Here is a 10,859-nt window from a genome sequence, read left to right on the forward strand (position 1 = left end):
AATAAATAAATAAATAAACAAACAAATAAATAAAAACCAAAAAAAAAAAAACCCCAAAGCTATTATTATATTTAATGGCAGAAGACTTAATAATTTGTTCCTAAGATCAGAAACTGGGCAAGGATGCCTGCCTTTGCCACTTTCATTCATCATTCAACTTGAGAGTCTACCCAGGGTAATAGGGAGGAAAAAGAAATATATGACACCTAAGTTAGAAAAAAGTAAAGCTGTCAACTCGTAGGTGACATGATCCTATATATATGAAAAACCCTAAGGAATCTATAAACATTAAAGTTAATAAGTGAGTTCATCAAGTTTAAAAATACAAGATTATTATATAAAAGTCAATTGTATGTGTATTACTAGCAATCATAAAAAGTGAAATTAAGAAAATAATTATAAAATATAAGGGATAAATTAATAACATGTATTAAATATATGTATAGAAAACTGTAATGAAATAATTTAAAGACCTACATTAATTAAAAGACATTTTGTGTTCATGGATTGGAAGACTTCATGTTGTTAAGATGGCAGGTACTCATCAGAGTGATCTATAGATTCAGTGCAATCCCTATCAAAATCTCAGCTAGATCTGCCACCTGCCTCGCAAGTACAAGGTCCTGAGTTTGATCCCTGGTACCAAGAAAAAAAATCTCAGCTAGAGTGGGGAGTGGTAGCACAAGCCTGAAATCTCTGCAGCTTGGAAAGCTGAGACAGGAGGATCACTTGAACCAAGCACGTGAGGCCAGCATGAGCAACGCAGTAAGACTTCATGTGCCACCCTTCTGTAGCAAAAAAACTCTTGCTGCTCTTTCAGGCAGAAATTGCCTTTTTTTCTTCCTCTGGTGCTGGGGATGAAACCAAGGGTCTCATATACACTATAGGCAAGTGTTGTACCACTGAGCTACATCTCTAGCACAGAAATTCCCAGTTCTTAAATTCATGAGAAATTTGAAGGAATTCAGAATGTCCAAAACAATCTTGAAAAAGAACAGTTAGAAGATTCATACTTCCTGATTTTAAAACTTACTATACATCTACAACAGTCAAGATTATATGGTCAATGGATAATTGTGATATAGGTTAATGGAACAGAACTGAGAGTCCTCATGCCATTACATTTATGACCAATTTTAATGCTACAACTGTTCAGTGGGGAGAACAGTTTTTACTGGATATCTGCATGCAAAAGAATGAAGTTTGATCCCTACCTTACACTATATATAAAAAACTAACTCAAAATGGATCATAGACCTAAAAGTAAGAGTTACAATTGTGAAATTCTTACATGAAAACACAGACATAAGCCAGGTATGGTGGTGCATGCCCATAATCCCAGCACTCAGGAGGCTGAAGCTGGAGGATCACTGTGACTTTGAGGCAAACCTGGGCTACCTCGTTAATTCAAGGCCAGCCTGAACTACAGCAAGACCCTACATCAAAAACTGCAGAGTATTTTAAAAATTTAAACAAGACACAAATCTCCATTACCTTTGATTAAGTAATAATTTCTTAGACGTCAAAAGCATAAACAGAAAAATAAAAAGAGATAAATTGAACTACAACATTGAAAATGTTTATGCTTCAAAGGACTCCATCAAGAAGGTAAAAAAAAACAACCCAGAGATCCCCATCTTTGAAAATATTGGCAAATCAAGTCTTTGATAAACCAGAATACAAACAGAACTGTTACAGCTAAATAATAAAAACACAATCCAAGTTTTAAAATGGGCAAAGAATCTGAATAGACATTTCCCCAAACATACACAAATGCCCAATAAGCACATGAAACAATATTCAGTATCACTAGCCATGTGGGAAATAAAAATCAACAAGGACGGGTATAATAAAAAATAATAACAGCAACAAAGATGTAAAGAAATGAGACCTCATTCATTCATCCCTGGTAGGAATGTGAAATAGTCATCATAGAAAATTGTGGTAATTCCTTTGCAAATAAAGCACAGAATTATTGTATGATCCAGCAATCTCTTAAATTATATATGTTGGAGAATTGAAAACTCGTTCACACAAAAACTTATACAAAAATGTTCCTGTCAGGGTTATTCATAATAGTAAAAAAAAAATTGAAACAACCAAAATCCATCAATAAATAGATAATAGAAATGTGATGGCCTGGGGGTATAGTTCAGTGGTAGACCATGTCTTGAGTTAAATCCCCAATGCCACCAAAAAGAAAGTGTGAAATATCCATAAGTGGACTGTATTTGGTTATAAAAATGAATGGAGTACCGATTCATACTCTACTGTGGATGAACCTTGAAAACATTATGCTAAGTGAAAGGAGCAAAACACAAAAGGCAAGCTATTATGATCCATTTATAGAAAATGTCCCGATTAGGCAAATCCAAAAAGACAGTAAGATCCGTGGTTACCAGAGACTGGTGGGGAAGTGATAAGCAGTGGGGGCTGATGAGGTGTCACTGCCAGTGGCTAATGTTCTAGAATTATGCAGTTGCACAAATTCTGAATATGCTTTTAAAAACCCAGTGAGTTACACACTTTAAAAAGTGAATTTATGGAATGAGAACTGTCTCAATAAAAATATTAATCATGAAAATATATGCAGGACTATTTGATAACAATTTAATTTATAAATTTAAATACAGAGCCGGGGATTTAACTCAGTGGTTCTGCCACCTACCTTGCAAGCACAAGGACCTGAGTTAGATCCCCGGTACCAAAATAAATAAAATAAATAAACAAATACATTTAGTGGCTATCTTAATCTATTCTTGATCCATAAGTATTGAATATGCATAAGTAGATGCTCAATAATCCATGTACATATATATATATAGTCTTCCTTCTTTTTTTTTTTTTTGGTACCAGGGCTCGAACTTTGGTCCTTGCACTTTCGAGGCAGATGGCAGAACCACTGAGCTAAATCCCCAGCCCAATATACATATACATAGACAGAAAAGAATATACAGAGAGAAAAGGAGAATGAATATTTTTCTGGCCCTTGATCTTCAACAAAATGAAGAGAAAATGCTGCTCATTGAAAATGTTCAAGAATTCCTTAAGACCAGTTTTTGGTATAGATAAAAGTAGAAAATGTGTTATACTGACCTTCTGGAAAAGTGGCCTAGATCAGTGGTTCTCGAATTTTAGTCTGAAACAGTTTGCCAGTCTCCATGCCAAGTTTCTGGTCCAGCAGGTCTGGAGTGGGGCATGAGAAGGTTCAACAGTGATGGGCGATGTAGTGCTCTTTGAGAACCATGGCACCGATGCAGTGCCTGGCAGAGTACATGCCCAATGTAGAGATGGGCAGAAAGAATGAATGCCAAAGCTTGCTCTGGCCTCCAGAACCCTGCTGGGCATGTCTGAAGCCCACTTGCAGGGGCCTCTGCATATTTCAGGGTCCTTCTGTACCCCAGACTCCATCATGTGTCCCTGGATAAAGGCCCTGACTCACCTGTGACGAGGGCATTTGGAGGCAGCTGAGGCCCTGGAAAGCTCAGGGCCTGGATATATCTTGGAGGTCACCAATGGTCCACTTGAACTTCTGCCTCCAGACTCAGACCCAGTGATTTCTGTTAGACACAAAGCTGCCCTTCTCACGGGTATATGTTCCCAGGAATACCACCATTATAAAAAAAATGAACTGACAGGAGAGGGCAAAAATGCTGGCTGGTCCCTCAAAGTAGAGGGAAGCCTTGGGCTTGGGACCAGTCCATCTGGCCACTGCCACAGGCCTAAGTATAGCAGCAGTCCTCACAAGCTGAGCTAGTATGTCTTCATACTGGGGCAACATCTCTCACCACCTTGAAAGAAGATAGGTCTTTATTGCCATTTTGCAGATGAGCACTGTTCCTGTAGTTGGAGGTCACCAGTAAAGGGGTCTCCTCAGGGCTGTGGCTAGGGACTGAGCTACTGCTGGTGTCTACCAGCCCAGCTCTGTGATCAAGGGTCGAGAGAAGCATCCCACAGTGACCAACAAACAGCCTGACTACTCCAGGGCCCCAGGGCTCAGAGACTCTTAACTTTCCAAAAATACCACTTCTTGCCCAAGGCCTCTCATTTTCTGGCCAGACCGCAGTCTGCAGCAAAGTGGATACCATACCAGCAGCTAGTGGGTGGAGGGTGAGATGGAGCAGGCACCAGAGAGAGGCCCAGAATAACTGTGGCCAGTGATTACAGGGGTGGGCTGCCTTACCCAGCTCCACCCCAGCCCAGAACACAGACCATAGGGGCCCTGGGCCTTTCAGGATGTACAGGCTAGTCCACGGAGGGCATGGGTGCGCATGTGAAGGTCAGAATAAAGGTGCCTTGAGGGTATATACAGCTACACTAGGACTCCTGCTAACATCATTCACAGTACCCCATCCCTACCTGGCTTGTGTCTCCCAGCTCCTCTGCTGGGCTGCAGGTCCCAGGCCCCCTGCCAAAGCCATGGTGGCACAGATAAGCAGGCCAAGGAGAGAGACGGCAAGCCCTTGTCTTTGTAGTCTGGGAGGGGCCTGGGCTGGAGCTATAACTTCAGCCACCAAGAGCAGCCACAGGGAAACCACAAAGGGTTTCTGCTTTGAAAAAGTAAACACAGCTAATGAGAGGTTAGGAAGCTGGGAAAGAGAGGAGAGAGAGAGAATGATGTGAGAGACGGAGGTGCCAAGGCAGACAGGCAGACAGCCACTCAGAACAGGGACCTTGGCTAGGAGAAGAGAAACACATAAAGAATCAGGGAGGGACAGAATGTTGCAACAGTGGCACTTCTGAAAAAGCCCAGAGAAGTCCAGTTGGTTTTGAAGAGGCAAGAAACAGTGGGGGATAAGCCATTAAAGTAAAGCAGAGCGGTCCCAGCCCAGTGTCCCAGTGTGTGGACCATCCAGCACCCATGGCACCCAGATCCAGGCTTTGTGGTGCCAGTGGAGGTGGGAAAAAAATCTTCTGGGTGAACACAGCAGACAGCAGAAGGAGTCAGGCTTTTCCTAGATCCTCAGAATTCTGGGCTGGGCAATCTCTGCACTGTGCTCAGCACTTGGTGTACATGGAAAGGCTTCCTCCTATCAAATGGAAACTATTGTTGGCCCCATTTTTCAGCGGAGGAAACTGAGGGTCAGGAAGCAAAGAAATTTGGCCCTGGCCTCAGGTTATTTGCTGTGCCCAGGTAAGATTTAATCCCAAGTGACAGGCCCCAGTGTCTGCCATTCTACCTCTTGGGGACCAACTCACTCTGCACATGGCCCTATCTATCCTCATGGTGCTCATGGACTGGTGGTCTCTGCTGCACTGACTGATTAGCACATGCCAGCTTGGGGAGGGACAGCAAGCATCTCAAGGTCACACGGACCATGGCGGGACACAGACAGAAACCTGCAAACATTACATGCTGAGGCCTCCTTTGCCAAATAAGATAGCAAGTAAAATGCCACACAGATAAGCCTGAGAGAAACAAGATAATCATCTCTGACCCCTGCCTACTCCCTGACAAAGAAGGGAGTAGGGGTAAGGGCACATGTCAATTTGGGGGAAGATACTATTTGGAGACTCCCCGGGTCTGTGTGCAGAGATTACGACACAGGGTTTCTGGTTAATAAGTTCTAGCTGGTCAGTGTTGTAAGGCCAGAGGAGCAGGTACAGCTGGCCCTAAACAGTGCTGACCCCATGGGCAGCCTGGCTAGCAGCCACCAGGGTCTATACTGTCCCACCCCTTCCCCCAAGGGGCTATCAGGAGTGAGCTGGCTGCCAGCCCGAGCCGGGGTCATTGTTTCCCACAGACCATCTGGAGAGAACCCTGATCTGAACATATCGTTGTCAGCTATCACCCAGTCTGCTCTTCCTCTAGAACTGTCAGCAGCCCTACTTTCGCCACATCACAGCTAGCCCAGGCCAGGGCTACATTCAGCTGTACCAGAACAGCCACTGAAACCTCCTCACCAGTCTCCTGCTTCCACTTAGCCCACTTAATGATCTCAAAACCTACACGGCTTCCCACTGGCTTGGCTCACAGAAGATTCCTTCCCAGGGACCCTCCAACACAAGTTCACTCTTCACAAGGTCACTCAGCTATAGCCACAAGCCTTCCCTCTTGCCTCAGGGCCTTTGCACTGATGGTTACCTCTGCCTGGGATGCTTTTCGAGGAATTTTGACATGGGTAGATGCTTCTCAGATGCTGATCAGACATCAACTCAAATATTGCAAAGAAGGCCCCTCCAACAAGTTTAAAACAGCACTCCACAGCAGTACCTTACTGTGACTGCTCTCCTTTTATTCATGGCACTCATCAGTGTTAAAAATCATCTGATATATATGCGGGCTGACAACTCCGGAGGGTGAGTTCTGTAAGGGAGGAGACTATTTCATCTTCCTATAACCTCTACACCTCAGCCAGTGTTACTGACTTTATTGAAAGACGGAGAGTCCCTCATGGCCATAGGGAGAGCACCCCAACTCCCAGCTTGGCATTCACACCCATTCACGGGGCCCCTGTGGCAGCTCCACTGCCATCGCCAGGGTCTCATCAACTTACAGTACCTTATCGGCTCCCACCACATCATTCAAGGGATCCTGAGTTTTACCCACAGCCATTTTACTTCTCCATGCTTTTGTCTATGCTCTTCCTTCTACCTGCAATTTCCTTTCCTCATTGCTCAACCCAATGGCCTTGCTCTACAAAGTTGAAAAGCTAATCACTTCAGACTTAGTTTATGATTTAATTTCTAGCCCCAAAACTTCCTGTCCTGAGTAAGTCTTCCTTTTCCTTGATCTTAGTTATCTCCTCTGCAGAATGGGATTTCTTTATTTTGTTTTGTTTTGTTTTTTATGTTTATTTGGGGTCTTTTGTTGTTGTTTTGTTTTGATTTTTTTGGGGGTGGGGGGTTGAGACCGGGTCTCACTATCTAGTTCAGACTGCCCTGGAACTCAATGTTCAGCCCAGGCTGGTCTCAAACTCATAGAGATCCTCCTGCCCCAGCCTCCCAAGTGCTGGGATTATAGGTATGTGCCACCACGCCTGGCTTTTCGCAAAATGGGATTTCCTATTCTTACTCTTTTGAGCCACCCATCCTGCCAGCAGGCCTTTACTCAGAGCGCTCTCTGAAGGGGCCTCTGACACTCCAGCAGTAGGGTGGGCCGCTGTGGATTTGGCAGCTGCTCCCCCTCTTTTTGCCAACCCACCTGACTGCCCTCCAGAAGAAAACCTGCCTAAAGTCTCCTGGATCCCTCCTCTCACTCTCTCCAGGAAAAATGTGTTAACCCAAGTTACTCCTGGACAGGAAGCGCTGGGCTCTCAGAAAAGGGACAAGGCCTGAAAGGAGAGGGCAGCAGCCTCTGAAGGAGGCAGTTGGGGGCCTCTGATGGGGACAGGCCATTTCTCCCTCTGCCCCACACCCTTCCACGTCGTCCCTCCTCTGAGCTCAACTTTAGGGCCATCTGGAAGTCACCTGAGGCCCACCCTGGTTCTGAGAGGAACACTTGTGACATTCTGGAGGTTGGGAAAGGAGAGAAGGGCAGGACAGGCAGGGTGGGATCCAGCACGGTGGATTTAGTCAGGGAGGGTTTTAATGTGTCACCACCACAGGTCTTGGTGGGTGTGTCTTGGGGATAAAGGATACAGAGTGGAGATTTGCAGTTGTAATATTAAAAACATAAGCTCTGTGAGGATAGGGATATTTGTTGAATTTTGTTCCTCACCATTTCCCAGTGCCTATGGCAAACCTATGGTACACATGCCACACTGGGCTGTTTGTTACCATTGAAAGCTCTAAAAGTTTTGCCATCACTGGCTTAGAGAGACACTTGGCCCCAGACGGCACAGAGCACATTTGTGGTCAGTGGTAGACCCAGCCACGGGAAGCACAGTCACCATGATGTCAGGGCGGGAAAACCAAAGCAGCAAAAGGAAAGGATAAGACCCTGGGAATGACACTGGAGCTGCCACAGGAGGCCCAGTGGTGAGAATGTGAGGACAGCAGGGTGTTAGGCAGTTCACCTTTTCTCCCCAGTCCCTGGGCTCCCCAGAACTAAAAGGTCTCTGGGATCCCTGGGGCAGCAGGAGCCCAGGCCTGAACTGGCAGTCCGTCAGTGCTCTCTTGACCAACAGAGAGTGACATCTCCCTCTTTGAAGAAGAAAAGGACAGGGACAGGCCACCTGCCTAGGATAAGAGGTAGAAATTGAGCCCAAGCTGTCCGGGATGTAAGTCAGTGGCATCGCACCTGCTTGGAAAGTGCAAGGTCCTGAGTTTGATCTCCCAGTACCAGAAAAAAAAAAATGTTGAAATTGTTTCTGGGCCATGGAGCCCTTGTACCCAAGAGGACTCTGGCCCTCAACTGGCTACAGACCACACCCTATCAGACCCTCCTAATGGGACATGGCTACAGGGACACCAAGCCCCATTGAGGCCATGGGCAGCGGGTTGTCCTGCAGTAGGATAGGCCTTTCCCTGAAGCCATCTCCCCTCCCAGTGAGCCACCCAGTGCAGGCCTCTGAGGTTAAGAGCTTCAGCTCAGGATTTGAGAGGGAGCAGAGCCAGAGGGGTGGTTGGATGAGTCAGTTGGATTAACTCCTGCTTGCCCAGGTTGCCTGCCAAGTTTGAAAGCCTGGAAACAGGTTGTGGATCTAAGAGAATCTAATAGAAAGAGAGATTCTGGGAAAAGTGCTGTCTCAATCCAGGTGGAATGGAAGAAGGGGTCAGCAGGGACCTCCCAGGCCAGACAGAGTAAGACCAGCCTGCTGAGTGGGAAGGTCATGGCCAAGAGTAGACATGCAACAGGACAGCTGAGGCAGGGTAGGCAGGTACAACCTGGGCAAAGAATAAGAAGGAAGAATATCAGTCACCTTCATAACACCTGCTCTCCCTTCCTTACACAGGACCATTTTCTGGGTTTTGCAGGAGAGGAGGGAGATCCAAAGGTACAGGACCTGGGTAACCAGTGCCTTGACTACATCTCTTAAACCTGGGCAAAGAAGGTGTCAGGAGAAAGATGTCTCATGGAGATGTGGAGACACAATGACAATGCACAGAGTGTCACTTAAAGATGCATACCCCTCTGCAGACAGTTCCCCAGGATCCAGATATTTGAGTGTCCTCTGTCACACCAAATAGGGGCGGAGCCCTGAGAAGCTAGAACCACTTGTACCCTGCCATGTTCTAGGACTAGGTAAACATCTGTCAACTGAATGACTGGGTGGACAGAGACTTTGACAGCCACAGACACTGGATCACAGCCATACTGCTCCAGGGGATACTCTGTTCTGCTAAGATATGATAAGCACCTGCACACTAACAAACAGATCACAGACAGGGCCCTGGGGACAAAAGCTGGAAAGACTGCACCTTCTTTCCACAGGCTTGAGGAGGCATCCGTGTGTGGGTATAGCAGGGCCATGGTCATCCATGCGTGGGTATAGCAGTTGGAATGAGCCATGTTCTTATGAACACTGAGGAGACTTCCCCAAGCTCTGCACACCCCACCCCTGACCAAACTCTAGCCTCCACCCTAGTGGCAGTCAGGGAAGGTTGAGGAGGAGAGAGGACAGCCCTCACCCTGAGTTGGGGGGAGCTTAGTTTAGTTCCAAAGGATGGCAGCCAATACAATTAGAGGCTTGGGACTAAGTACCTTCTCCATGCCTGTTACCATATTTAAGGTTTCTTTCCCGGATACCCTATAAGGAAGGATTTAGAACTCATTTTATAGATGGGACCGCTGAGGGCATGAGATGGGAAGGGAGGTCACAGTAGGTAAGGTTTGCCAAGTGCCTGGACCCAGCTGGATCCCTCTACAGGTAGCACCCTGAAAACAGCTTCCTGGGCCTCACTATTCCACCGTTTTTGCAGATGCTTGAGTATGGCACCATCTGGGAGATCCCAGATTTTCATAGAGCTCATGCTAGAGGTGGGGGAGTGAGCAGACACACACACACACACACACACACACACACACACACACACACACACACACACACACACACACACACAAATACAGCCACCCAGTTTAAGGTGCTCCCTGACACCCCAGCTCCAGGCATATGGAGCTGGAACTTAGCCATCCACACTAGTCCCTTGACCTCTCTGGCATCAGTTTCCTCCTTCAGAAATGGGTTGATAAGAGGGTTTGAGATGACCCAAGCAGACTCCTCGTGAGATTGGGCACAGGCTTTGTTGGAGTAGTCACTCACCCCCACAAAGTCATGGCTGGCAGCCTCAGTTTCCCCCATCAGGCTTTGAATGGGCTCAGCACAGCCTTCCCAGGGTGGAGTAGAGCGCTCCAGGGCGCAGAAGGTGGCACAGATGGGTAACGGGAGCACATCACGCTGCCCCTCTCAAGGCGCCTGTGTTGCTCACGTGGCTTACGTGGAGGGGCTTCCCAGGGCTGAGAGTACAGTGCAAAGTCAAATGCCCTCCACTGCCCATAAATGGCCTGCGTCTCCGCGCACAGGTGGCGGGGTCAGAATGGTCACCTCTCCCAGGGCAGGTCAATCTCTGAGGGGTCGCAAGATTCTTGCTGAGATGGGGAGCGTGTCCACAGATTTTCTGGGCCCCACCAGCCCCTGTCCTCCCATTCCTGCTCCCCAACCAAAGAGGAGATGGCAGGTGTCCTCCAAGACCCTCCGGAGGTCAGACTGCAGGTGGTCGGGGCAGAGAGACGGGCGGGCACTCACCCGGGCGGAGAGCGCGGGACGCGGCGCACAGGAGCAGGAACGCTGCGCCTAGACACGCGGCCACAAGCCTGCGCCGCCGACTGCAGCAATGCCTCCCCATTTCGTGCTTCCAGATGCCTCTTTCTAGGCAGGAATGTAGCCCTCCGCGTTGGGCAGAGGATAGTGATTCAGAGCCCTAAGACCCGCCCTGGGCCGGCTGTTCCCAGCTCGGCCGGATCCGCCCCCGGCGGC

At 47.4% G+C, this 10,859-nt stretch overlaps 1 protein-coding gene across 2 annotated transcripts in view; it reads right to left on the reverse strand.

Moving 5' to 3' along the window:
- Chst13 (carbohydrate sulfotransferase 13) overlaps nt 1-10,810 on the reverse strand; it is an 18,955-nt gene extending 8,145 nt beyond the window's left edge. The window contains exons 1-2 of one of the 2 annotated variants that reach the window (XR_777104.2): nt 10,629-10,702; nt 3,097-3,186 (exon numbers count right to left, since the gene is read on the reverse strand). Coding sequence is in view for 1 of the 2 variants with exons in the window: in XM_010608073.2 (XP_010606375.1) it covers nt 10,629-10,728 (100 nt within the window). In the remaining variant the exon portion in view is untranslated. Of the gene's footprint in view, nt 1-3,096; nt 3,187-10,628 lie in introns of both variants that reach the window. The other variant, XM_010608073.2, reaches the window with a different exon arrangement.
- Between the last annotated feature and the right edge of the window lie 49 nt (nt 10,811-10,859).

The sequence above is a fragment of the Fukomys damarensis genome, unplaced genomic scaffold (assembly GCF_012274545.1).
Source record: "Fukomys damarensis isolate Sample0158 unplaced genomic scaffold, DMR_v1.0_HiC HiC_scaffold_28, whole genome shotgun sequence".
NCBI lineage: Eukaryota > Metazoa > Chordata > Mammalia > Rodentia > Bathyergidae > Fukomys > Fukomys damarensis.